General features: G+C 37.8%; 1 protein-coding gene across 1 annotated transcript; it reads left to right on the top strand.

The window, feature by feature from the left end:
• The first annotated feature begins 220 nt into the window (after positions 1-220).
• Positions 221-27,210, top strand: SLC35A1 (solute carrier family 35 member A1). Its single transcript, XM_065888816.1, has 8 exons — positions 221-257; positions 4,320-4,497; positions 15,756-15,915; positions 16,104-16,256; positions 21,260-21,326; positions 23,596-23,772; positions 24,228-24,362; positions 26,288-27,210. The coding sequence occupies exons 1-8, from the start codon at positions 242-244 to the stop codon at positions 26,413-26,415; spliced, it is 1,014 nt and encodes a 337-aa protein (XP_065744888.1). The 5' UTR covers positions 221-241; the 3' UTR covers positions 26,416-27,210.
• The last annotated feature ends 384 nt before the right edge of the window (positions 27,211-27,594 follow it).

Here is a 27,594-nt window from a genome sequence, read left to right as displayed (position 1 = left end):
CAACATAGACTGGGCGGAACAGGCCTCTCCTCCATCCGGATCCTCCCGTTTTCCGCAGCCTTCCGATTCATTAGCCTAATCTTTGTGCTTGGCTGGGCGGGAATCCGTGGCTGGTCGGCCGGCGAGGCGCTCTAGGCCGAGCGGCTTTCGTCTCTATGACCCCAGGAGGCGGTCCCCGGTGTCCTACGCAGCGCGCGCGAAGGGGGCGCGCGTCAGTTCCGCGCGGTGCTGTCGGGGAACCATGGCTCTTCAGAGAGGTGAGGCCGGGGGCTGCTGGGACCGGGGACTTGGGACTCCGCGGAGGGCGGTGGCGAGCGGGCGTCAGCGCTGGTCTGCACCTGTCGGTGGCCGGCCATCCTCCGCGCCCGCGGGGCTCTGAGGCCCAGGGGCCAGGCCGGGGCGTCGGGCAGCAGGAGTTTGTGTTGAGCCGCTATCGGGCTTGAGCGCGCGCCGCCGCAGCTCGTGGCAGTGCGGGGCAGCCAGCCTGCCACTGCAACTGCCTTCCCCGCGGCGTACTCCGCGCTGGACAGTTCGGCAGCCCGAAACTGCAACTGCCTCGACGAGTTGGCAGTGGGTGGGAACCGAATTCAGACAGACCCGGCGAGGGGCCGGGGCGCAGGTGCGGGGCTGGAGACGCATCACCCAGCGGGAGGCAGGACCGGTTTCTATACTGGCCGGGGTCACCGCGGCTGCTGTCTCCGCTGCGGCTCCTGCCCTAGGATGCACAGAGGCATAAGGGCATGCTCCGGGTGCAGAGCCTAAGCAGCGGCTGACCCACGTAACAGCCACTAAAAACATCATTGGGGTATTAAAATAGCATTGCAGGCGTAACGAGGTGGAGAAAGCAGTCGTTAACAGAGTTACTTCCAAGGAGAATGTTGTATGTTGTTAGAAGGAATACTTTGATATTTTGCCGGAGGGGTGGGTTGAGATCCACTCCCCTGCCCCCTTCCCCAGGGCTAGCACATTAGAGTAATACTGTTTGATGACTAATTGCCATTTCGTGAGGGTGAGTCTGATTAACTCCGCAGCACTTCTGCTTTGCTGAGTCCGGTAAGTAAGTAAGGACGAGAGCTGAATTTCTGAATGGTAGAGCAGTAGCTAGGAGAGGTTGGGCAACACCCAGATTCTTTCTCCACCCTTCTTTCGTAGAGCTCTTGGCTTTACCTCTGAATAAAGTTGAGCAAATATTTAAAGAATAGCTTTTTGCATGGGTACCAAATTATTTTCTTGTTTGAAGAGGCCACGTTTATTATTCAGGCCCTGCCCAGGAGGTACTGTCTGTAGTTGCATATGCTTCTCTTATTTGCTTCTCAAGCCCAACCTTAAGTCTTTCTGTAGCAACACAGGAAGTAAAGGGAAAAAAGTAGAATTGTTTTGATAACTGACATAAAATGGGAACAGCGAGATTATTGGTGAAGGCAAGTTGAGAATTACATAAGTCGAATCATTATCTGAAATAGTTGCCACAATTTACAGATTTAGGTTTACTGCCAATACATATTTGCTGTGCCTGGGTCATGTTATAAATCTTATGCCCACTAGAAATGTGTAACACAAAATTGCAGCTTCCTGAGCTTCCTGATATTCACAAATCACAAAGGATTTATTTATCTGGGACTTAATGAATTTCCAAGTTCTCAGGTGTTACAAATAATGTCTCCTCTAAAATATAGTGAAGTATAACTGAGCAGAAGATTTAACTCCACACTGTAAATTTCATTTGGGGGGCATTTTCCACACAAAAACAGATACTGCGTGGGAGCTAATGGGAACTTTGTGAGAAGGAGAAAACAGTACTGATGTGCCAGTGTGCCCACTCAACAATGCAGTTGAGTTGTGGACTTTTTTTTTTTTTCCTCGTGGCGGAGCCTCTGGGCATGCGGGGTGGAACCCACGCCCCCTGCAGTGGAAGTGCGAAGTCTTAACCACTGGCCCACCTGGGAAGTCCCTGTATGGACTTTTGATGTTACCCTGAAAAAAAACTGAAATTGCTAATAATTGAACTTTCATATTGGACAATTAATGACTGGAGTGAAAAGATATTTTGATCTAATGGTAAGCTGAAATTAGAGAAAATAATGCTTAAAAAAGCATTAAGTATTTTTAAAAAGTTTATTATATGTTTTAAAAGTGGTATTCTATACCAAAGCCCTATACGTTATACAAATATCTAAACTTGTTTATGCTTCTATTTCCATCAGTAGTTATTTTCAAGAATATCATCTATATTCCCATTAATCACGATTCTAAGAGGTGTACTTTCAAAGTGTTAAACATTCACTATGTTGTTTTGGAATCAGGAACATATATAAGAGCTAAAATAAAGTAGTTTTTAGTTTGGCGATCCTAACATATCTTATTTATGAAAGTATTGATAATCTAGGATATGGGCTGGTAAACTTTTTCTATTAACGGCTGATGGTCTCAGTCATAACTACTCATCCTGCTGTTGCCCGGCAAAAAAAGTAGCCATAGATAGTTCAGAAACAAATGAGCGTAGTTGTGTTCCAGTAAAATGTTTTTTATGGACACTGAATCTGAATGTCCTATAATTTTCACACATCCCAAAAGATTAACGAAAAACTTTTTTCCAACCGTTTAAAAGTGTAAAACTATTCTCAGCTTGCAGGTCATATAAAAATGAGAGGAAATGTAGGTTGCTCACCCCCGATCAAGAAGATGGGAAATGCTTTCTCCTGTTTATTTTTTAAGCTTTACATTTCCTCCTGTGTAGGAAAGTTTTAGAGCAAGCAAAGTATTATAGTAATCTCCTTCAATCCCTTTTACATTAACATTGCTTTTTGGGTCCTCGGATCTATTGGAAAGAAAGTTTAGGCAGAGAAGCTCTATTTCTTCTATTTTACCATATTACTTTTCAGTTAAGACCTAATGTAATTTAAAAAATCTGCCTGAAATTTACAAATAATTCTTTAATTCACCCAGGGAAAAATATTTATATTGAATAATCTGTTTCCTAGTGAGTTTCTACCTTACCATATAACTTATTTGAAACTCCTATTTTATTTTCCTGTGCAAGTCACCTTTGAGTTGTGGTTAGGCTCCCAGAGCGGTGAACAAAAGTGTACCTAGGGGTAATGTAGTTACAGTAGCAGCCCAGAGTTACCTCCTGTCCCTCTGGTTCTTAACCCAGGTTGGCCTGTTGGTCAAACCCAGCCTATCACTTGTTTTTGTATGGCCTATCAGCTAAGAATGGTTTTTACAGGTGAATGTTTGTAATTAATCTGATGGATCCCTAACTTTGAAGACCAATGAAGCAAAATATTACCCACCCACCCCATAGAATTCCCTTCTTCTCAATACTGTAAAGCATTGCACTCAATAATTATTATATTTTGAATTTTTCCAATTAAATATAAATTAAACGTGAAAGTATATTTTCTCTCTTGTCACCTAAGTACCTACATGATATCCTTGATTTTGCCTTGTGGCCTAAAAAACCTAAAATATTTACTCTTGGCCCTTTACAGAAAAAAATTTGCTGATCCCTGTTTAACATGTGCCTGAGATTTGAAAGAAGGTTACAGGTAGCTAGGGATGAGAGAGGTGTGAAGTGGGTAAAGAAAGTAGGCATAGTTCGAGCATTAGATGGTGGTAGTCTCAGAGCAGGGCTGGGAGTATGGAAGGAGCCCTGGTACACTGGTGCTTGTGGTTTTATTGAAGGTGTTGGACCAGCCCTGGCACCTGAGTGATGGCTGCTGCTCAGATATACTTGCAAGAAGTTCTTAAATTGAGTGTTCATAAGTTGTGTATATTTCCTGGATTTCAAGTTTTACAGAACTTCATTCTTAATACTCTTTTTTATGGTGTTATGAATTATCTTTCTTATAATGCTATGAAATGAGAGGCTGGATGTAATTTGTTTTTTATTATGATGAAGTTCTATATTATTTTATCACTCCATTATTCCTTTTGTTTTCTTTCTGCTGTCTCTCTATTTAGAACATACATTGCAGTAATCGTTTTCATCTTGCTTTTGTGTTTTGCTTTCACAAGTATGAATTATAAAGATATATAAAGTATGTGATTTATAACATCCTATACTAGAGTTAGTTATGCCACATAACCTTGCACTTAAGCCCTCCCCAGGAACAAAATCTGTGCCTAACCAGTTGATACTGTGTTTTGTGTGTGTATGTTTGTTTCTGTTCATGTAGTTGGAAAATACTGTTTTGAAATAAATTTTTAAACGTATTTTGTGGTTGAAATTGGAAGGCATTTTGAGGTATAACACTGCTTAACTTTTACATACATAATATTGTCTACTAAATAATATCTTTGTTGCACGTATTTTCCAGAAAATGTCAATTTATTATTCAAGTTATACTGCTTGGCAGTGATGACCCTGGTGGCTGCAACTTACACCATAGCTTTAAGATACACAAGGACATCAGACAAAGAACTCTACTTTTCAACCACAGCCGTGTGTATCACAGAAGTTATAAAGTTATTGCTAAGTGTGGGAATTTTAGCTAAGTGAGTATAAATACTTTTTAGTGTGTTAAGTTATTAATTTTTTACTCAGTTATGTTCTTTATCAGAAGATTCAAGCTACATCTTTGTATGTTTGATTGCTTTAGAGCAGTCTTCCTCAACTCAGGACAGTTTTGCTCCCTCGGAGATATTATTTTGGTTGACCCAACTTGGGGGATGCTACTGGCATCAAGTAGGTGGAGGCCAAGGGTGCTGATAAATGTCCTACAATGTCCTGTCCTCCAGGACAGCACTCCATAACAAAGAATTACCCAGCCCCACATATTAGTAGTGCCAAAGTTGAAGAATTCCACCCTAAAGCAGGGGTTAGCAAACTGTGGCCCATGGGCCAAATCCAGTTTGCTGCTTATTTTTGTTGCAACAGAGACAGTATGGTGGCTCACAGAGCCTAGACTATTTACGATTTGGTTCTTACAGGAAACATTTGCTGACTTCTGTTGTAGAGGAATATTATGATAATAATAGTTATCATTTCTTTTTTTTAAAGGGCTTCTAATGCTTGGCTTATTTATTTACATTTATTTATTTATTTGTATTATTTATTAATTTTAATTTATTATTTATTTATTATTTATCTATTTATTTATTATTGATTGATTGATTGGTGGCTGGGTTGGGTCTTCATTTCTGTGCAAGGGCTTTCTCTAGTTGTGGCAAGCGGGGGCCACTCTTCATCACAGTGCGCGGGCCTTTCACTATCGTGGCCTCTCTTGTTGCGGAGCACAGGCTTCAGACGTGCAGGCTCAGTAGTTGTGGCTCACGGGCCTAGTTGCTCCGCAGCATGTGGGATCTTCCCAGACCAGGGCTCGAACCCGTGTCCCCTGCATTAGCAGGCAGATTCTCAACCACTGCGCCACCAGGGAAGCCCTAGTTAACATTTCTTGAGTGTTTCCTGTATTAAGTGTTAGGCACTGTGCTAAGTGCTTTTCATTAGTTATCTCATTTAATCTTTATATATTTTTTAGGTTAAGTACTATAATTACTCCTATTTTATCTATACAGCATCTGAGGTTCCTCCCTTGCTATACTTTTACTATGTGGCAGCACTGGGTTTTGTATCAGTAACATCCTACGAAAATCATTTTAGCCAAGGATGCAGTATAAGAGAGGGTTAAGAATAGGGGCTTTGGAGTGAGACAGACCTAATTTTAGTCCTAGACTCATTGGGATTATGACTTTCCACGTATTCCTTAACTTCTCTGAGCTTTAGTTTCTTCATTTCTTCTTAAAGTTTATGTTATAAGTCTTCAGTCCTGCCCATAAGCCCAATAGTTTTATGCTTGTCTGTTTTCATTTCCCACATTATATTATTCATAGACTGGAATACTTTAAGTCTGATAAAAATCAGATGACTTTCTCACCACCAATAAAGAAATATATGCAGTGAGTTTATGGGGCTGAAAAGGGAAATTCTAGACACTGAGTCTATAAAACTAGGGGTCAGAGTCCATTCAAGACAGAGGAAAACAGCCATAGTCTGTGGATGAGAGAAAAACAGCAACAAGAGACAAGAGAAAATGAAACAAGAGGAGGTGAGCTTTGGGTTATGTTGTATAGTTTCTTCATTTCTTAATTGGAGAAAATAGGGTTGTGAGAATTAAATAAAATCTGGTAGGAAATTACTTGGGGAACGATTTATGAGATGGGGACCCATCTGGGTCATGTGGGCGGGTGAATTCATCTAGGTTTCAAGATGTGGGCTGGTGAGAGTGGGAAGTAGTGAGGAATAGCATGTATGTAGGTTTAAATTACATTTAAACACTTCAAAATTTCATTTAACATATATTTATTAAGTGATTTCTGTGTGACAGTTTTTATCATAGGTGCTGGATATACAGGTATGAATGAAGTAGATATGGTTTCTGCTTGCTTGGAACTTAGTTTCCGTGGAAGAGACAGAAAATGAACTAGTAAACACACACATTATTACAAATAACCATCAGAAAAAAATACTCTAAAACTGGCTTGGGGAAGGAGGAAAGAACAGAAAATAACTTGAGACTTGATGGTGGAAAGCTTTAATAGAAAATTTGTGTTTAAAATTTATCTTGTAGGCAGAGATACTGTGGCAGCCTAACTTGTTAGGTTGCAAGTAGGGTAAAACCTCAGACCTTTCACAGCTTTTTACTTAACAAGATCCATTTTCAAGGAAATTTGGCTTCCACTATTCTGCATAATGTCAGGTAAAGGAGGGGCTTTATTGTACCTTCAAAACTTTAAAAGGCAGTGTTCCAAAGTAAAAAATCTGCTTGAAGCTCTAGAACAACATCCATATAACAATTTAAGCGTTAATAAATTAATAAAAACTTAGGGCTTAACTTCTTTTAAAACAAAAATGGCGGTATTGGAAAAAGGGGAATAGGGGAACACATTTCTTCTCCTTATTCCCCAGCTTCCTTAGGGAGAAAAAATTATGACCCAGGAATGAAATAGGGCTGTCAAGCATGAAATCAGCTGTTTTAAAGTGTAAGATCAGATCATGGTTTTGTTGTTTCGTAACTGTTAAGACTTTTTAAAAACCAATGTGCAGAAAAGCAGTGAGGCCTTTGGTTTAACTCAGCAGTTGGGCTAGTGTCCTGCTAACCTGTCTGCATGACTTTTTGTTTTATTTTGATGCTTTTTCAGCTTTGCATTGCTTGCTATTCTTAAGTTATTCAGTGTTATGGATATGGTCAGTTGTAGTTTGTTTTGTGGAAACGTTTTTGGAAATTATATCAAAATATTAATGAAAGCAGAAAAGTTTCCAAGAGTTCACCAGACAAGACCCAATAATGGTGTTGAAGTAGCAACAGTGTGGAAAACTAAATACTGTACTTCATCATCATGATTATCACCAGTAATCACTTACTGTGTATGTCACCTGCATAGTGTAGAGGCTCTTTTATGAACATTTACCTGCAGAGTACACAAGACCAGGGACAATCAGGACAAAGTAAAGTATTATGACACAGAGTTTTGGTGGTTGGCATTTGACACTACATGGCTAACAAGAATTTGGCTGTGAAGAAGAATCATTTAAAACACAGCGAGTTTCCAAGTGGAAAAAGCACTTGGAAAATCATAAAGCATGAAAGAAGTGAAATGCATTTGAAATTACTGGATTTTAAAGCAAATGTAATTTTTATGGAGAAACATGTTGGCAAATTATCATGTTCTTATTCAAAACACATTGGTAGAATGGAATACCTGCTATTCATAACAAGAAAACATTTTATTTCTTGGAGCAAAGGGGTTACTTTTAAGAGGGCATCTGTGAAAAAATGTTAATCTCTTGGAATGATAAAGAGTGATAGAGAAAGGAGAATTATTTTACCCATGAGGTCACAGGTTGATAGCTACGGAATGAAATAAAAGGATATCGTGATTGCATCTTCAGCTTCTTCAGCAATATGTCATGAGACAATCGTTAATGAAACTAAAGCATAGCTGTGTGGGAAACATACCCAGTGAAAATGTTGAGGGCTTCCTCTCTGAGGAAGTTACATTTAAACCCAGACCTGAAGATTGAATGGAAGTTGGGCAAGAGAAGAGCAGAGAGAAGGTAAAGAGAACAGTGTGTTTGAAGAACAACAAATCAGTGTATCTGGAGTGCTGTGAGAGGGGAGTGGGGCTAAGATGAAGCAGGAGAGGTCGGCAGGGTATCAAGAGTAATCCTATGGGCCTGTAAAGGATTTTGGATTTTATCTCAAGTGCATTGAAAATCACTGAATGGTTTAAATCAGGGACTAACATGGTGACCCACATTACTTTGAGTTACTTTGTTGATCTATAGATTCTACTTCTAGAACATAACTCAAATCCATTACCTTCATCACCTGCTCTGTCATCATGGCCACAATCCCTGGGCTCTAATAAGCTCCCTTGGTGACGGGTTTGGTGACTGTTGATTCTTACTATCTCAGTAGTTACCACGGACACTGAATTACTGAATACTGAACTTTTGCTCCTAGAGGAAATACAGGGATAGGTTCCTGTGAGCCTCTGGTCACAACATTTTCATCAACTGATCACTATATAACATGTTTCTGTTTAAAGACACCTTATTTAGTATGTATTGTTGACTCATTAGCATTGAACTGAGGGCCAACAGCACTATTAATCATGCCTGCACAAAGCTTATCTAACATGTATTTTCTCCATAAGGCACATCACAGCTTTCTTGCACTAAGGGACACTAGGCAGCACTTTAGCACTATTGCTATAATATATAATGTTATAAGTTGAAATTGCCTTAGAAAAATCAAAGAATAATGCTTCTTAGGGGCACAATTATGAAAAATGAATTTTTGAAAACCTAATGAGCAGATATCTAACTTCTTTTCTTTAGAAAGCAAGTAACTACACTCTGGAATACTAGCTGTTAATCACTGTCAAAATATGTAAAGTGCCAAACATCCTCTTTTAAGATTGCAGCAACTAAGTTTGCTGCCTTCAGACATTCAGGATTGTTGCTGTTGAGAATGGCAGGCTGCCAGAGAGTGAAGGTGTTAAGGAAACATTCTTCCCCGTCTCCCCTTAAAAACAGGTGAGGGAAACATGCAGGTAAACACAGCTAATTTTCATTTCATTCTCGTGCCACTGCTTTAGCCTTAGCTATTATTTCATCTTCTACGATGAGAAATCTTAGGTTGAGGGAAGTTTTCATTTGCCAGAGGTACCTAGAAAGTGATTGGCAGTGATAGGATTCGAAGGCAAGTTCCCTGATTTCTAATTTTCAAATTATAAGTATTTTAGAACAAAATAATTGAGCTGTTTTGTGATTAGCTAGGGCAAAGATAAGCATTTAGTAGCATTGTTAGACATTTCAGTAATTGCAATAATTTTATTTTTTGTTTTTTCTCTTAAGTTTTTATTTCCAAATGTTAAATTTTACCATATTCTTTTTTTTTTTTTTTCGGTACGCGGGCCTGTCACTGTTGTGGCCTCTCCCGTTGCGGAGCACAGGCTCTGGACGCGCAGGCTCAGCGGCCATGGCTTACGGGCCCAGCCGCTTCGCAGCTTGTGGGATCTTCCCGGACCGGGACACAAACCCACGTCCCCTGTAGCGGCAGGCGGACTCTCAACCACTGCGCCACCAGGGAAGCCCTAAATTTTACCATATTCTTGATTGCAATGTATTTGTGTGGTGTATATTGTTTTTATGTTTTGAGAGCAAGTTTTACACAAGATGCCCCTTTGTCCCTAAATTCTTCAGTGCCTATTTTCTAAAAACAAGGACATTCTCTTACATAATAACAGAATATCAAAATTGACACATTAGTATTGATACAATACTGTTATCTAATTCATAGACCTTAGATAATTGTGTTGCCCGCTGATGTCCTTTAACAGTAAAATAATCATCCTTTACAGTAGTATTATATCTCTAGCTGCCTTTAATCTGAGACAGTTCCTCCATCTTTTTTTCTTGTCTTTGACATTGTTGAAGAGCATAGTCCATTTAATTTGTAGAATGTCCCACAGTTTATGTTTATTGATTGCTTTCTTATGATTAAATTTAGGGTTTTGGTCAGGAATATCACGGAAATGATGTGTCCTTCTCAGTGCAGTGTATCACGAAGCACATAATATCCATTTGCCCCATTACTGGTGATTTAACTTTGATTCCTTGATTAAGGTAGTGCCTGCCAGGTCTCTCCAGATAAAGTTACCAATTTTCTCTTTGTAACTATTAAGTATCATGTGGAGAGAATCTTTGAAACTAGGTACATATCCTCTTTCTCATCATTTTTATTGTCCTTTGATGTTGTCAAATGGTAATTTCCCAGTTCCATCATTCCCTATACATTTATTGGTTGGCATTCTACTCTAAGAAACTTTCTCTTCTCTCCCTCTTCCTCTCTCTCCCCCCTACCTGTCCTTCTCCCTCTCAGTGTAGATTCATGGATTATTTTATATTTGCTGGAATCCATTATTATCATTTATTTCGATGCTCAAATTGTCCCAGATTTGGACAGTGGGATCATCTTCAAGGTTCCTCCTGTTTCTTTTCTTTTCTTTTTCACTTACATATTTTCATCAATCTTTGAGCAGTTTCTTTTTAGCATAGCAAGATGTTCAAAGCTTATCTTATACTTTCCCTGCCCCAATCCCAAAATCATACATTTCTCTAAGAAGCTTTGTTCCTTTTTTCCCAAAATGGTATTTAGAAACCAGAATCTAGACATGAGGTGTGCACATTGCTACTGGGGGTATCATAACTTCTGGGCCCTTTCAATAGCGAGAGCTAGGTAACATGTATGTGTATACATACATACCTGTCTGTTTCTCTGTTTCTGTATATATATGTTTGTGTATACAACTATGAGTAATATATTGTTTGATACCTGCAATTCTGATCCAGTACCACAGAGTTCATTGCAACTTTTCCCTTTTCCAATGGTGGTGAGTTTGACTTCCATTATCCTCAGGATATTTACTTGTTTGCTCAGTCCTAGAATACATAATAAGTAGACTCAGAACTTCTAAGATACAGCTGTGAAAAAGCAAACCTACTAACTAAAGTTCAGTATTTGTATGTAGTTGTTTTTTTTGCCTTTAGTTTTAGAGCATATAGTAAAAAGACTGTGTTTTAGAATACTTGGGTTAGTTCTCTTTTTCTCCTTCCGTGTAATTTTGGTATTCATTAAAAAAACTGACAGGGTTTTTTCTTTTTTTGGTTTCTGTTTGTAATTAATTTGGAGTTTTCCGCCATCCTTGTTGATTTTACTTACAATTTCTAGTAATCTATGGAATATGAAATTATACTTGTTTCAATCAAAAGTTAATTTAGAACTGCAAGGAAAAAAAGGGGAGTGTGGGGAAGAATTAATGAATGGCTTCTTTATTTTGATAAATAAGGTTTAAGGTTTATACAGTCTGATTGGGGAGTTTGATTACATGCATTGTGTGTGCATACAGTTTACACTGCTTTGCTTTTTAACTTTTTTTTCACTTAAATGTTTTATCTTAGAGATGGTTCCATGTCTGTACATAGAAATCTGTCTCACTCTTTTTAAGAGCTGTGTGGTATTCCACTATATGGATGTATCACATACACCAGTTTCTACTGATGGGCATTTGGGTGTGTCCAGTCTTCTGCTACTACAAAACAAAGATGTAATAATTATCTTTTTATATACACTGCTGTGTACGTGTATAATTTCATCAGACCACTTTTATATCGAAAAGGAAATTAATAAATCCTATTTTTGAGGAGGGGATCAGCTTAGCAATTGGATGTTGCAAAAGCTTTATATATGGGTAAGTTATTTTTTAAGTATTTGACTAAGTTACCAATTTCTAAGTTATAATTCCAGTTGAAACATCAAACAGTACATTTAAAAATATTTTAGTTTTTCATAAAATAATTACTATAACAATTCACAGGAAAATTGCTAGTTAGCTGTATGCTTTACTAAACCCTGTCATAGCTGTTAAAATTGATACTTTTGATTTAAGTCTGTCATTTGTGATGTGAAAAGGAAATGAAAACACTGTGTGTTGTCTTAGAACAAAGTCAACTTTTTATTGTTTGCTATCCACCACAGCCTGTAAAGACTAAAGAAACCTAGAAGGAGGTGTAAATGTACATACACTTTGGGTGTGTTTCGTAATAAACCAAATGCATCTTAAATCTTTGTACTACTTATCCAGATAAGACTGGAGAAAATTATTTTACTGTTTCATAGTATTATCTAGAATAATGAATGAAGCTCTCAGATACCTATGTCATAGATTATCCAGCCCTATTCTGTTTTTCTTGCTGAGTTTACATTTTGACTGCCTCTTTGTACTCAATGCTATAAGGGGTTTAGGGTCATGGGGAGGAAGTAAAAGTCATGTACCTCATATGATGGGTATTTTTGTCCTCAAATGACCTCATTATTGGTTTTTAAACCTAGCTTCCCAAAATCTTTTATGCGAGTTAATTTTAATTAACTTTGCAGATGATAAGAAATTTGTAAGGGAAATTTAGATTTCTTAAACTCATGAGTAACTTCTGCTGTATTATTCCATTTTGCACAGTGCCTTGGTAACCTAGCCAAGGATTTCAGGCCTCTTAGTAGTTCTCCTCAGATCAGGAGCTGGAAGAATGAGGCCTACTTTTGACCAAACATAGATCAGAAAGAATTGGTTTCAGCTGGTTGATAGGAAATTTAGGGGGGGCTGCAGCAGCGGAATCTCTCTGCAGTCAGCATGGAGCTTCAGCATTCCTTGAGGTAACAACAGGTTGCACATGGATTCTATTCCAGTGATAAAAATCAAAGAGTAAATTTAATGGGACAGACTACATCTAAAAAAATTAGTGTATGCTTTTTGATTATACACGTTTTCTCTTATCTCACAATGTCATTTATATAATTAAATTCAATAAATTTGTTTTTAACAAAAGGTACTCATTAAAGTGCTTGGGATTTGATTTCCAGAAAATATCAGAGCAGGAAAATGGAAGAAAAAGTGGTCTTTGGTTTTTATGTTTTTTTAGTAATCAGAGAACACTATTCAAGGCTGTAGTATATTTAGAATTGATCATTTATCTTTGTCTACTTAACAGTAAAACAAAAGGATAGATGATTACTAGTGTTTTCTGGAAGATATATTGCTATTACTTTTTTTGACTTTAGTGAGTAAAACTGTAAGTTTTAGAGCTGTATTCTTATTAAATATATTAAATTAAGCAAGATTTAATCTAATACCGAAATAATTTATCTCCTCCTTTAAAACTTTCTGTGTGGTAACATTCCCCTATATTCTTTCTTATACCTCCTAAATCTCTTTACTTTACTTTCTAATATCATTAATTATTTTGAGCTTTTGTTTTCTTTTACAATTTCTTTTAGCATTCTCTGCTATTTTTTGCAACTTATTTCAAAATATCTTGTTATAATTATATAATATTGATATAATTCTAAGGTACCATGGTGAAGCTTGAGCTTTCCAGTAGTTAGCATTCTGGTATACCTTGGCTTCTCTAATATCTACATTAGAGAAGGAAGCAGAAAAAGATAGTAAAGTCTTCCTGGCAGTGGAGAAGTAATAGTTCCTATGTATCCAATAAAAAGGATATAGCCAGAAGAGCCAAAGACCTGAAGGTTAATCTGGACACACCATACTCTACTCGTTTTTCATGTTGAAGGAAAGGAGTACTCAGATTGGCTGGTGATGTCTCACAGGCCCTTCATTTGATGTGAAAGCTGAAAAGTGTGGGAGAAGAGATAAAAGTGACAGGGAGAAAAGGGACCTCAGCAGCCTTGATTATTGGTATAGCCATGGTTAATAGAAGAAGCTGTTAGATCCTTAAGCAGCCTGTATTCTAGCAGAGCAAAGAGAGCCAGTGATAAAGAGATCAACTCTGTTCTCTGGATAGGCAGAAATTCATTTGATACCATTGAGGGTTTAGAGTATCTCTAAGGAGTGGAGGTAAGATGGCATTGCCCATAGCTAGGGATTAGGGAAGGGATAAGTGGCTACTAAACTAGAGCTTGAGGAATCGTATGTGGGAGATAAATGGACATGGAAGGAGGTGGACTGTGAAAGATGGGTACAAACAGGTACCTCTCAGTAGTTCTTTAGGGAGCCACTCTGAAGATACATTAGTATAGAAGTCAGCATTTTGGAAGGGCATTAAGTAATGATACAGTAAAAGCAGTGTCCTGTACTTCACACAGCCTGTAAGATTTATGTCTCTGCCATCATGTTTCCTAGTGAGAATTATGACAATAAAGAAAATGTTCAATTATATCACCTTTTTAAAATGGTTCTTTGAGTTGGACCTCTGTGATTCTTCTTTTTAATTTTAATCTTTTTTCTCTTCAATTTTATAATTGAGGGAAAACTTTGAGAAATTATTCTTTATACTCTTTTAAGAGGTGGAGGATTATATAGAACATCTAAGATTTGTGTTAAAAAAAAGAATGGTAAATGTTTAAAGGGCCAACCTTCAGCTATCTGGAAAACTCTACAATGCAGACTTTCCCAGTAATCTTCTGGTATTCTCTCCCTCTTCTGCATGGAGTGTAGAGTCGCCCTCCAGGCTGTGTGCATTACTTTTCAGCATGTAGCTTTGGCAGCAAAGTACGGTCTGTAACTAAGAAGGGCATCTTTTGTTTCTGTGGCCTAGGCCAAATTTCCTGTCTTAATTATTTTCTTGGGGGCTGGAGTGTTCTACAGTGGATAAGGCATGGGTAGTTAATTAGACATTATGGACTCTTTGCTCCTTCTCAGAACTTGGGTAATTAATTTTGCACTATTTAAATATGAAAATATCCGATTAGTGACTGTTGATTCTAATGTTAACCCAAAATATAGAGGCTCACTGTGAGTTGAAATAGCTCCATCTTCCCAACGAAGTATTATGGTCCTTTTAAGGATCTTGTGAGGGGCAGTTAGGAGCCTTTTGATGGTAGCACTTTTTTTTGGTGTTAATGCTTATAAAAGTGTTCTTTGATTTGTATTTTCAGGAAATAAATGAGCTGATTTACAACAGGGGGAAATATGAGCCAGATTAGCTAGTTCCTCCTGAGGAACAATAAGAATACTTAAGAGCATGCATCAATCAATATGCACACAAGTAGTAAGCTTTATGTATGTTCCAGGTACAGTTTACCTTACTGATATTAGTAAATTATTCAGATTTCCTGCAAAATTATACAGATACATACTTGAATTTTATGAGAATATGCTTATTTAAAGATTTATTGTCTGCCATATTGCACAAACACGGAATTAATTTACAAATAATATTGACCTGCATTACTCAGTTCCTATCCCAAGTAACTTCTATAACTACTAACGCTTTTTTCTTTTGTTTGCAATTAAAATCTATTGTAATTTTAAAAATTAAAAAATACATATGCAACCTGATTAATCTAAAAAATAATCTGGGTGAACTTGATGCAATGGCAGTTAAAGTGGCAGGGATTAAATTAATTTTTTATAGGTAATATCGGCAATTCTGGTTTCCTGGTACTCTCATTGTTTAATATACTCAAAAGCCCCTGAAACTTTGACCAGAGGATGAGGGTGGTAAACCTAATTGTCATATTTTCCCAAATGAAGATTGTAGTTGTTTTTCTTTTATGGGGATGCATTGCTGGTTTGCTTCTTTTAATGAATCTAAAGTCAGTTAAAAATTCTAGAAATAAGTATCAGTGAACGTAACACAATGTAGCTATCCTATGTGTGACAGTATCTAATAGAAAGGATGATCTTTCATTTTCTTCCTCATCCCTTCTCATTTCCCCTTTTTGTTTTCAAAGAGAAACTGGTAGTCTGGGTAGATTCAAGGCATCTTTAAGAGAAAATGTCTTGGGGAGCCCCAAGGAACTGATGAAGTTGAGCGTGCCTTCCTTAGTGTATGCTGTGCAGAACAACATGGCTTTCCTGGCTCTCAGCAATCTGGATGCAGCAGTATACCAGGTAGGTGAAGTAGATGATAATGGCAGGCGCAAAATCTTAAAAAATGTTTTCACGGTGAAAAGATGTTTTACTAACCCTTTATCAGACTATTGAATATTTTTCTCTACAGCTGTGTTCATATCAGAAATAATACATTTGTGTCAGAGTCTAATGTTAACCGAGCTGATGAGTTCATTGTTTGTTGGTAGGTGACGTACCAGTTGAAGATTCCTTGTACTGCTCTATGTACCGTTCTAATGTTAAACAGGACGCTCAGCAGGTTACAGTGGATTTCAGTTTTTATGCTGTGTGGAGGAGTCGTCCTCGTACAGTGGAGACCAGCCCAGGCCACAGGCGTCGTGGTAAGAAGCTAAGTGCTCACTGTAGCTAAACGGGAACTTTCCAGAGTCCTGAGCACTCCACACAGTCACATGGAAAAGAATGGAGCATGATTCATAGCCTCTGCCATATAGATACGCCTTTTTCCCCTTAGGGTGATGTTATTGTCAAGGAGAGTAATATCTCCGGGCTTCCTTTTTGAGAAGGAAGACTATGCATAAACTATGTTAGAGATGGATGGTATCTCAAAACTCCATATAATGCAACTCCTTTGTTTTATGGATAACAGAATTGAAGTCCAAAGAGGTGAAGTCACGTACCCAGAGTTGCACAGTTAACAGCTAACCTATAACTCAGTTGTGCCAACTTCCACACAGTGTCTGTGTTCACAACTTCTAGGCCTCTTTTTGGCATTTTCTCAGAAATACTGGGCAGAGTTTTCCCCATCTAATTTTCATGTTCTCCCGCAACTCACAAAATTTTTTATCATTTTGCACATACATCCACTGTCAGCAATGGGTCTTACAGAATAGTGTTTTTCCCAATAACTGGTAACTACAATAGGGCAAAAAGTGCCTTTACTTCTTCTAACTTTTAGTTGAAGAGTTAAATGTTAAGGTACATACCTGATTTTTTTTTTTTTAATATATTGTATGCTTTAATTGGTTATTTTCCCAAAGAGAAGTAGGAAGTGGAACTACAGTAAAGGACCTGAAGGTCAGGAGCTTCCCTCTGCAACTGCACACTCTAACTCTTAGCAGATGACAGACCACGGTGCTCTTAGGAGTATAAGGCAGCTGGGGATGTATGCAGAGCTTGTGAAAGTAGAAAGCTCCTTTTTAGGTAGTTACTTTCTGGCCTGGTGGAAGAGTTTTTTCCCCCAGAAAGTGAGTTTTAAATTAATATGTATTGTCTTTACATGATGTTTAAACGTGCTCATATTCTCGGTGACATTTCAAAACACTGATCAACTATGCACTGCACGTATAACTGAGATGCAGAACTGTAAAGAATTTGTTTGGGAAGTAAGGCAAACACTTAAAAGCTAAATATGAACTTCCAGTAACACCCTACACCTTTAGAAAAGGGTCACCTCACCTAGGTAATATGTGTGAAAAGCTTAGTAAGCTTAGTATCTTACTTTTGGAGCACTCTAGAAAGTTCTTTCATATTTTAAACAGAATGTAGCTTCCTGTAACTGCCTCTCATTGTTCCTTGTTCTTGTCAGAGTAACTCAGATCCCTGCTAACTCCATAGGATGAGCCTTTGAATGTTTGAGAACAATGTTGCATCTCCACCCTCCCTGTCTTTTCTTCTCTCCCACTGAGACAACCTTGTTGTTTCTTTCTATAATATGGCTTCTGGAGACTTTATGATCCCTGGCTCGTGCCCCAGTATTGCCTCGTATTTCTTTTCTAGGTGCATTTATCCGTTCTTTTTCCTCAGTGTGTCCTAAAAGTTCACGCTCTCTCCAGACAATGAGTGGTGTGAGGTGTAGTTCGCTAATTGCCTCCTTTATTCTGAATACCAGCGACTTGTTAAATCAGCATAAGGTTATATTAGGTTTTTTTTTGGCTGGAGGAGGCTATCCATTATATAACTGATTATACAACTACATGTAGCTGTTTCACACGAATACAGTTTGTCTCAGATGTGTTTTGTGCCGCGGGCTTCTTCTAAACCAAAATGCAAAATGTGTTTATATTTATTAAGCCCATCTTATTAGCTTTGGGTTATTGTTCGAGCCTTTGAGGACTTTCCAGTCCTTATCCATTATTAGCTTTTTCTTTGAATGTTATGCTTTCTACAGATTTGACACCTATGTCTTCTGGGTCTTCTCTGAAAATTTTAGACAGGACAGGACCAGAGTTCTGTGGCCATACCTCTAGACTCTCTTTAGCTTGACTTTTTTTTTTTCTTTTTCCTTGCTTAAGAAACATTCTCTCTCACAGTTTTTATGGGTCAGGAATTAGAGGGTGCCTGAGCTGGCCTCTTTTAGATATTCTGGCTTGAGGTCTCATAAGGTTGCAGTCAAGATATCAGCTAGGGCTGCAGTCAACTGAAGACTTGCCTAGGCCTGGAGGATCTGTTTCTAGGATGGCTTATTCATATGCCTGGCTAGTTGATATTGGTTGTTGGTCTAGCTTGGTTTTATTCTGTTAATTAGCACTTTGCAATATGAGCACTCACTCAGCTGTGAATAGAACTACTGTTATCCTCACTACATTTCTCTGGCTTGTTCACAAAAATATTATGCAAATCTGTCAGATTTCTTGCTAAACGTTATCTCTATGGAATTCCCCTCAGCACTTACACTAGGAATTCTTTCAGTAAGAAAATTTGGTAAGTCGTATTCTTATGGAAGCCAACCATTTTCTTGTGATGACCGTTATACTCTTGATGGTTTCTTCAAAAGTTCTCCAAGTCACCTGTTGTAGCATTTCACTGGTATTCAGTAATAACAACAGCTGCAGTCACGTGTCACACTGGATACTAGCAGTGTTCTAAGCGCTTTACATACATTAATTCACTTATGCTCACAGCCACCATACAAGGCATGTATTTTTATTTCCATTTTCTTATGAGGAAACTGATAGGCAAAGAAGGCTAGCAATGGCTCAACCTTGCTTGTATCCAGGCAGCATGGCTCCAGAGCCTGTGCTCTTGGTGAGTGTACTGGGCCGCCTTACAGGTCTCAAGCCGCTGTTTATAATTTCTGCAGCTTTTCTTTCCCTCTGCCTTTTTGAAAATCAGGACAGTATTTGCCCAATGCAAATTTTCTGGCATAGCTTATATGCCCTATTATTCTTCAGAGATAACAGTGATCGGTACCTTGATTTGCTACTATTCTTGGTCAAGATACTTCTGAATTTATTTAGGTAGGTGTTCTCACAACAGCAAACCAATGTCTTGGACTTCGGTTCCCATTCATTCAAAGTCATTATTCACAGAGAAAATGGAAACTAGGTTTGGGTAACTCTTATTTTCTTGCTATCTAACAGCATGTCATCTAGCCAAAGAAGCATACTCTTTTCTTCCTAAACTAAACATACTTTTAAAGGCCTTCTTTAAAGTTTGCAAGCCTCCATTTACAGTTTTCAGTTTTTTGATACTAAAACTCCTGGTTTGTTCCTCTTGGTTTTGTGTACTGTCGTTTTTTTTTTTTTTTAGTGTTCCTATGAGAATTCATTGAAGATGCCCTTAATTAGTAACACTGATTTCTTTCTTCACTGTTCATTAGAATCTCATTCTTAAGAAACTCTTACCCTATTAACCCATCTTCCCACTAGCTATGGAATTGTTTTAGGTTTTTGAATTTGATTTATTCAGGACTGGAGCTCAAGTCTCTTAACTATGTTGTTTGGCTATTGCTCATGCTAAAACGACATGGTTGCCATTTTCCTAGGTTTCCATCACTTCCCCTTCACCCAGCAGTTTCTTTCTTCTTTTGGCTGCATTGGGTCTTTGCTGTGCGTGGGCTTTCTCTAAGTTGCGGCAGGCGGGGTCTACTCTTCTTGCAATGTGCGGGCTTCTCATTGCGGTGGCTTCTCTTGTTGTGGAGCACGGGCCCTAGGCATGTGGGCTTCAGTAGTTGTGGTGCACGGGCTTAGTTGCTCCGCGGCATGTGGGATCTTCCTGGACCAGGGATTGAACCCATGTCCCCTGCATTGGCAGGCGGATTCTTAACCACTGCGCCACCAGGGAAGTCCCACCCAGCAGTTTCTTATCAGTCAGAATTAAGTCCAGAGAAGCAGTGTCTATCACCATTTTTCCTAACTGTAGAGATTAAACTGGCAGAAAAGCAACCAGGAATTTGTCAGACACTATCTTTAGTAGCTTGAGCTTCCAAGCAGTTGTTGGGATAGATGAAATCTCACACCGTTATTTTTTCTCCTCTGTATGCTGGCCTTGTAGATTGTATTAGGAAATCATCCATGTTTATCAGTTGTAGTCTATAGTAGTGGTTCTCAAACTTTAGTGTACATCAGACTCAACGGGAAGGTTAAACAGATTTCTGGGCCCCATCCCCATAGTTTATGATTCAGTAGGTCTGGGGAGGGGCCTGTCAATTTTCATTTCTAACAAGTTCCCAGGTGATGATGCTGCAGTTGGTCCCGGGACCATACTTTGAGAACCGTTAGTCCATAATATCTTCTATTTCTCCTTTTATCTTCATGCAGACATTTTAGAGCAAGCTCTCTCTCTCAGGTACTTAACATCAAGTAATACTGTCCTTCTCTCAGGCTTATCTATTTTGAACAAGGTATGTGCTTGTCATATTACAGACATGTGTCTCAACCCTTTAGTTTCAGTGTTGCCACTGAGATAACATTTATCTCTGAGGAAAGACTGATGAAAGCTCCTGATGGTTAGTTTAGGGAAGAGGAAATACAGTTGAAACAATAGGTTGGGGGCCCATATACCTGCATCTGTTAGCAAAGTATTATGATTATATATATGTGTCAATCTCTCCCATCCATGAACTATTTAAGAATCAAAGCTGTGTATCATCTTCACCTTTATTCATTTAGAATATGAAACAGTATATCTGGTACACAGATGGCATGCTATTAATATTTGATAAAAATTCAGTGAAGTAGGAAATCTTACATGTCATTACTCCATCCTGTAGGTGATAGGGAATAAATTAAACAAGTCAAACTGCTACCATTTCCATGCTTGATCCTATAAGAGCTTGAGTTGTGGTGGCAGAAGTTAAAATAAAGAGGCGGGCTGACTGCACAGTTCTGTGCTTGGGTGCCCATTGTTATTAGGAAGTAGGCACACATATCAAGCGTTTACTCTGGCTATAATTTGAGGGATAGGTTTTTAACTTAAGTACTTTGGTTTACCTCTGGGATGGCCTTTTGTTTGGTCCTGTCTTATTCTATAGAATAGCCATGTCTGATATGGCACATACTTTCAGCAGAACTATAAACAGATTTTTGTATTCATTTGTTTGTTCTCTTGGATGAATTCTATTTACTAGTCGCTAAAAATGACTTCTAAAACATTACTATTGCAGGTGGAACAGAATCCATTATTAGGGTTTGGTGCTATAGCTGTTGCTGTATTGTGCTCAGGATTTGCAGGTAAGTCATAAAAGTATTTTATTCTGTTGTTAAATTTTTAAAAAAACATCAGACTTTAAATAGGGATTGACTTTATCTTGCTTTATCAAACTCAACTTTATTCCTATTAAAGCTTATCTTCTTACTTAATAGCTATATAGTTTTATGTCAGCTGTTTTTCCAGTAAGCATGTGGTAGTGTTTAACACAGTTTAGACCTCAGTCCTTATTCATCTTTGCAGTTATCTAAGAATGTATTTTTGTCATCCTTGAATATCCCCGGTCCAGCCAAGATCCCCCAAATAAATTAAAAAATGGAGGAAGTTAGCCATCAGAAAGCTCAAATACCTCTTTCTATTTTCCTGGCACTGGCACTATCCTCAGGTTCGATTCTGCTGCTTTAGGTTGTTAGTTACTAGCTCAGTATCTGTATTTCCCTGGTAACCTCAAGTTCTTCCTCTGCTTCAACAGATTAGGAATTATGGAGTAGGGAGGAAAGGGGGGTGATCACTAAGAAAACCTAATACCCAGAAGTAACAGCCAAAAGGGGAGGGAAGAATCAAAATCACTACCATCAAATAAATGTGGAAGTCTGGACTCATATATGTAGGGACAGGCTATCCTTCACTGAATCAAGAAGAGAAAGTATGAATGTTAAATGCAATGAAAGAAATGTTTTAGAAATGGTTCCAACAGAGAAGAAACTGAAAGTAAAGAGTATATTAGTTATAGCCATACATCTTTATTATTTATCTTTATTTTGCTATATCAAGAGTTAGTACTGGGCTTCCCTGGTGGCTCAGTGGTTGAGAGTCCGCCTGCCAATGCGGGGGACACGGGTTCGTGCCCCGGTCCGGGAAGATCCCACATGCCGCGGAGCGGCTGGGCCCGTGAGCCATGGCCGCTGAGCCTGTGCGTCCGGAGCCTGTGCTCTGCAACAGGAGAGACCACAACAGTGAGAGGCCCGCGTACCGCAAAAAAAAAAAAAAAAAGAAAAGTTAGTACTCTATTTTTGACTAAGGAAGTATTTTTCACCTCTGTATCTAGTCATTTGATAAGAGGGGAAAATCTAAATTTAGGAATATACTTAATGATAGAATCATGCTAAACTTTTATTCTTAGGAAACAACAAATTAGAAACAAAAATTGGGTTACCCCCCAAATAATATACTACTTGATTTTTAGCACTGTTTTGAACAGTAAAATGTTTGTGTCCAACAGTCTATTTACCATAAGGTGTGTATTCTCAATACACAGTTGAGGAAATGGTACGTGGTTTAATATCCCTCTATGCTTGGAGTAACTGAGAACTGAATAGTTAAATGGTTTCCCAATAGTTAAATGGTTTTCCCAGATAGGAAAATCAAAAATAGAAATAGGAATAGCTATTATATGTTTGTTCCCATTCTCTGGCTCTTTCCAACATAGGTTCATCAAAAACAATCTTGGTTTTCATTTGAATGTTTAGTTGATTAGTACTTTAGTGGCAATTCCTAAGCCTCTAATTAACAGTGTTTATAACAAAAATCTTTAATGTCTTTGCTAAACATGCATTCATTTTCAGTATAAAACTTACAGCTGTGCTATGTGATTTTTGTGGGTGGGGTGGGGACACATGTGCGCTTTTGGAGCACCTAAAAAAGTGTCGGATCCTCACCCCCAGAAAAATGCACATAGACACAAAACATTATCTAGTTAGGGAGTTCACAGTCCTTCTGACATTGTGGGTGAACTTGGTCTGTAGACCCCTGCTTTAAAGGAAAATGGCTTCACTGAGCAAGTTCTATTTAAATTTTATTTTGGTTGTGTAACTCAGAAAAAATCCTAAGTGGTGATTATATAGGTTATTTTGCAAAGTTGGGAGTATTCATACTAGGCAGATATTATAGGGGTATGTTTAAGATAATTGACTCTAATAGTATATAGTGTTCCAGCTGACCAAAGCAAGCCTTTTAGTGGCATTAAGTGAGCTTTTGTGATCTATCTCACTGCTATAATAAAGGCGGAAACTATTAATAGTAATATAAGGGTCTCCTGTTAAATGTGGGTTTTTAGAAAGCTCCCTCTTGGTTATTAATTCTATATGCTCTGTAAAAATACAAATTGGTAATGTTCGGTATGCCGTGCGTCACAACCAACATAATATAAATCTGCATTTAATTAATGTATGTTGCACAAATCATATACTTTATTTAGAATAATAACCCAAAAATATGATAATATAAAGACAAAGACATTTTAGATTAATTTCTAATATCTATTTCATATTTGCATGCTTAATTTTCTTTCAGGAGTGTATTTTGAAAAAGTTTTAAAGAGTTCAGACACTTCCCTTTGGGTGAGAAACATTCAAATGTATCTATCAGGGATTGTTGTGACATTAGTTGGCGTCTACTTGTCAGATGGAGCTGAAATTAAAGAAAAAGGATTTTTCTATGGTTACACATATTATGTCTGGCTTGTCATCTGTAAGTATCCAGGAATTAAAGGTTCTGGGTAGATCTCCCCCCCACCCTTTTTCCTCAAGTTAGATGTCCATTTTAAGCCTTTATAGCATTTTGAAATTGTTCCTTTGATACTGTGAATACCAGTTTGAAGATGTAATTTTGGTTTTATTGACTTACTTTTGTGGCAAAGCTATCCCAAAGCAATTTTGCCTTCACAATCAAACGTATCTAATGTATTAGCAATAAATGTGTACAGTTTAGCAGTAGACTACATAGCCCTTTGGGCATCTGAAAAACAATGTTGTTTTGTAGGAACTATGACTCCTAGTACAAAATCTCTCAGATGGCTGCTTCTAAGGAAAATAGTATTTTCCTAGGTAAATTAGTATGGCATCTCTGGGGGTGAAAACTGCCTCACCATCATAGAATGTTTCATTTATTTGAGTGTTAAGATTTTCTTTCTTTCTGTATGTGAGTTCTTGCTAGTGTTGGAGGCCTCTACACTTCTGTTGTGGTCAAGTACACAGACAACATCATGAAAGGCTTTTCTGCAGCAGCAGCCATTGTCCTTTCTACCATTGCTTCAGTGATGCTGTTTGGATTACAGATAAGTATGTCTTAGTTTGTACTGTAAGTTTTTAACATGGAAGAGCTTCTCACTTCCTTGGTTCATTTCATCTTTCATTAAATATGGCAGTTGCTTGTAGAGTTTACAGAAATTCCTAGTTTTGTTACAATTTATCCTACAGGCACAGCAGTTCATAGTTGTGTGGAATGTGTGTCCACAGTACTTAGGTTGTTTAAATGGTTCTAGAGCTGAAAGTGAGCGGGCTACTCAGTAGAAAGAGTGTTTCTGCAGACAAAGTCTCCCTCGTTAATTTCCGCAGTGGAATTAGAATAAACTTGGCTTTTTATTCTGAGGTAAGAACAGAAAACTTCTTTCATTTCCTCCTTAGTTTGTACCTTCCTGTTTTAGACTTGGATATAAACTGGTTTTGAAACTACAATCCAAATCTAAATTTTCTCTTTAATAAAGCTATTTGTTTCATTTAATATGTAATTAATACAAAATTCATTACTATAGCTGGCATTCTAGGACCGCCTTTATGCTGGTCCTTCTAATATAATTTTCCCTAGCCATATCCACCATTAGTTGGCTTCTGAATTATTTAAGCAGTGATATTGACTTAACATTTCCTGGTGTTTTTATGGTGTGATAATATTCTTTACTGATCAGTTATACCATAAACTAATACATGAGAAAAATCTGTCAAATATCAACATTAAGTAAAAGAAACAGATCTGGCCTATATTTACAATTGACTTGTTACAAATGCAAATAGAAGAATACCAACCTTGTAGAAATCTTAGAAAAAAATTTGATAGTTTGGTTCAAATCTTGCTTGTACCATTTATTAGTTGTAAAACCTTGGGGAAGTTACTTAACCCACGTCTCAGTTTCTTTGTTTGTAAAATGGGAATGATAATAACATCTATCTTGTAGGGTTGTTTTAGGCAAAGTGCTTAGAACAGTGCCTGGCACATAGTAGGTAGGTATTCTGTATAAAGCCAACTACTTACCATTTCAGTAACAGATATTTCTAGGCCCTCCTTCTGATGTTTTTCTTACCTGATTTGTGTGAACTTTCACTTGTAGTTCTGATCCATCCTTATGCTCAACAAATCCTATGCCTGTGCTCCTAAAGAATATTTGGAAACAGTATAAATGCTTTTTGGTCAGTGTCCTTAGAATGTCTTAGCAATCTTAAGTTTCCTATTTAGATTTAATTTACCCTCTTCCCCTTTTTGGAAGGCAAAGCTAGTCTTTTCTAGTTAGGGATGAACTAAAAGTTATAGCTCGATGTTGTTTCTCTGCATGACATTTTTAAAGCTATTAAGACTGTGCCATTGTACTCCACATAGAATATTGTTTAGTTTTGACATAAGGATTTATTTATATGATGCCTATTTGTCAAGTTAGGGCAAGTTGTAATTCAGTTGTGTCCAGATTTTCAGGATTACGATAAAAAAAAAGATGTTAGCAGAAAATGGAATTTTACTCATTAAATCACCACCTCATCTCCTATTCAGAAATCTTCAATGGTTTGAATCATTGGTCACCTAACTCTTTGAATTTTGCTCAACTGCCTTTTTACTCTACTAACCTTAACTTTCACAGGTTTCTAGTTATCATGGAAAATCCTTATTCCACTGCGTTTTCTTTCAGTCAGCATATAGGGATGTTAGTATGTTCTTTGTCAGTGGTCCAGGACAGTCATACTTGCGTTCTTGAAAAGTATGTAGTCAGTGATTGTCACTCCCTTGATTTCACTACTTTTTCTGGTGAGTGGGGTGGGGGTGGAGCTAGAATTGATGACCTTTCTAAACCTTACTATCATCATATAGGTCACAAATTTATTTTCCATGTAATCTGATAGTGTAAACCCACAATTGAAAGTCTTCAAAATTTTAAACTAATCATTGTTACATAGTTTTAAGAACACAAATACAGATTCCTTTTTTTTTTTCTTTTCAGCACTCACCTTTGCTCTGGGTACTCTTCTTGTATGTGTTTCTATATATCTCTATGGATTACCCAGACAAGACACTACATCCATCCAACAAGGAGAACCAGCTTCAAAAGAGAGAGTCAGTGGTGTGTGATTTTAGCCTCAAAAGAAATTCCTACTAAGACTAAACCATTTGCATTAAACTAGAGCCTTAAGTCAATCCCAGAAGGTAGCTTAAAAAAAACAATCAAAAATTGTGTCGCATAAGCATTAAGAAGAAAGCTATGTGAGTGTATTGCTACAAAGATTTAATGTGGCCTGTTTGGAATCAACCTGTTTTGTTTTAGAGTGAAGGATTTTTATTATTGTATATATAGTGTACATATAAAGTATGGAGATGATGTGGTATTAAAAAAAATCATGCAAGGCTACAATATTTAATTAACAAGGTTTGGGATTATGTTAAGGGTTAAAGTGCCAAAGCCATTTCTGTACTAACTGTTCTCTTGTGCAGGTACCAGGGGAGAAGGGTGACCCGTCCTTATTCTCCAGTGCATGTACAGTATTTGGTCCCAGCAGCAGTAAAGACCTAGCTCTTTTCTTACAAAAGAGAGGCAAAAACAAGACAGGCTAGTTCAGAAACAAACTGAATATATAACTTCTCAAACTGAATCTATTTCATAACTCAGACAATGATTTCTGGGTGGTGACTGAGTACTCCTCTAAAGTGCTGTATTTGTGCCATTCATTGTCTGGATTCACATTTCTTTGCTCTTAGATGATATACTTTTCTTCAAAAAATATTTCTAATGTCACTTTTGTACTTTTTTTTATGAAGTATGTTTAACTGTTGAGCTCAATAATTTGTGAAATTTCAGTGTATTTTTAAAAAAAATTTCTATAATGTTATGGGAAAATTCAGCAATAAACTTAATTTATTTATATGAAACCTGTTTGATCACTATTTGTATTGTAGATATGACCATTAAGATAATGCAAAAACAGGCTTCCCCGGTGGCTCAGTGGTTAAGAACCTGCCTGCCAATGCAGGGGACACGGGTTTGAGCCCTGGTCCGGGAAGATCTCACATGCCGTGAAGCAACTAAGCCCATGCGCCACAACTGCTGAGCCTGCGTGCCACAACTACTGAAGCCTGTGTCCCTAGAGCCTGTGCTCCGCAATAAGAGAAGCCACCACAATGAGAAGCCTGTGCGCTGCAACCAGAGAAAGCCCGCATACAGCAATGAAGACCCAACACAGCCAAAAATAAATAAATTAAAAAAAAGAGAATGCAGAAACATAAACACAAGCCCAAAACATTAAATTTTTTACT

This window comes from Phocoena phocoena, chromosome 12 (genome assembly GCF_963924675.1).
Source record: "Phocoena phocoena chromosome 12, mPhoPho1.1, whole genome shotgun sequence".
Taxonomy (NCBI): Eukaryota; Metazoa; Chordata; class Mammalia; order Artiodactyla; family Phocoenidae; genus Phocoena; species Phocoena phocoena.
This window is presented reverse-complemented; position numbering and strand designations above follow the sequence as displayed.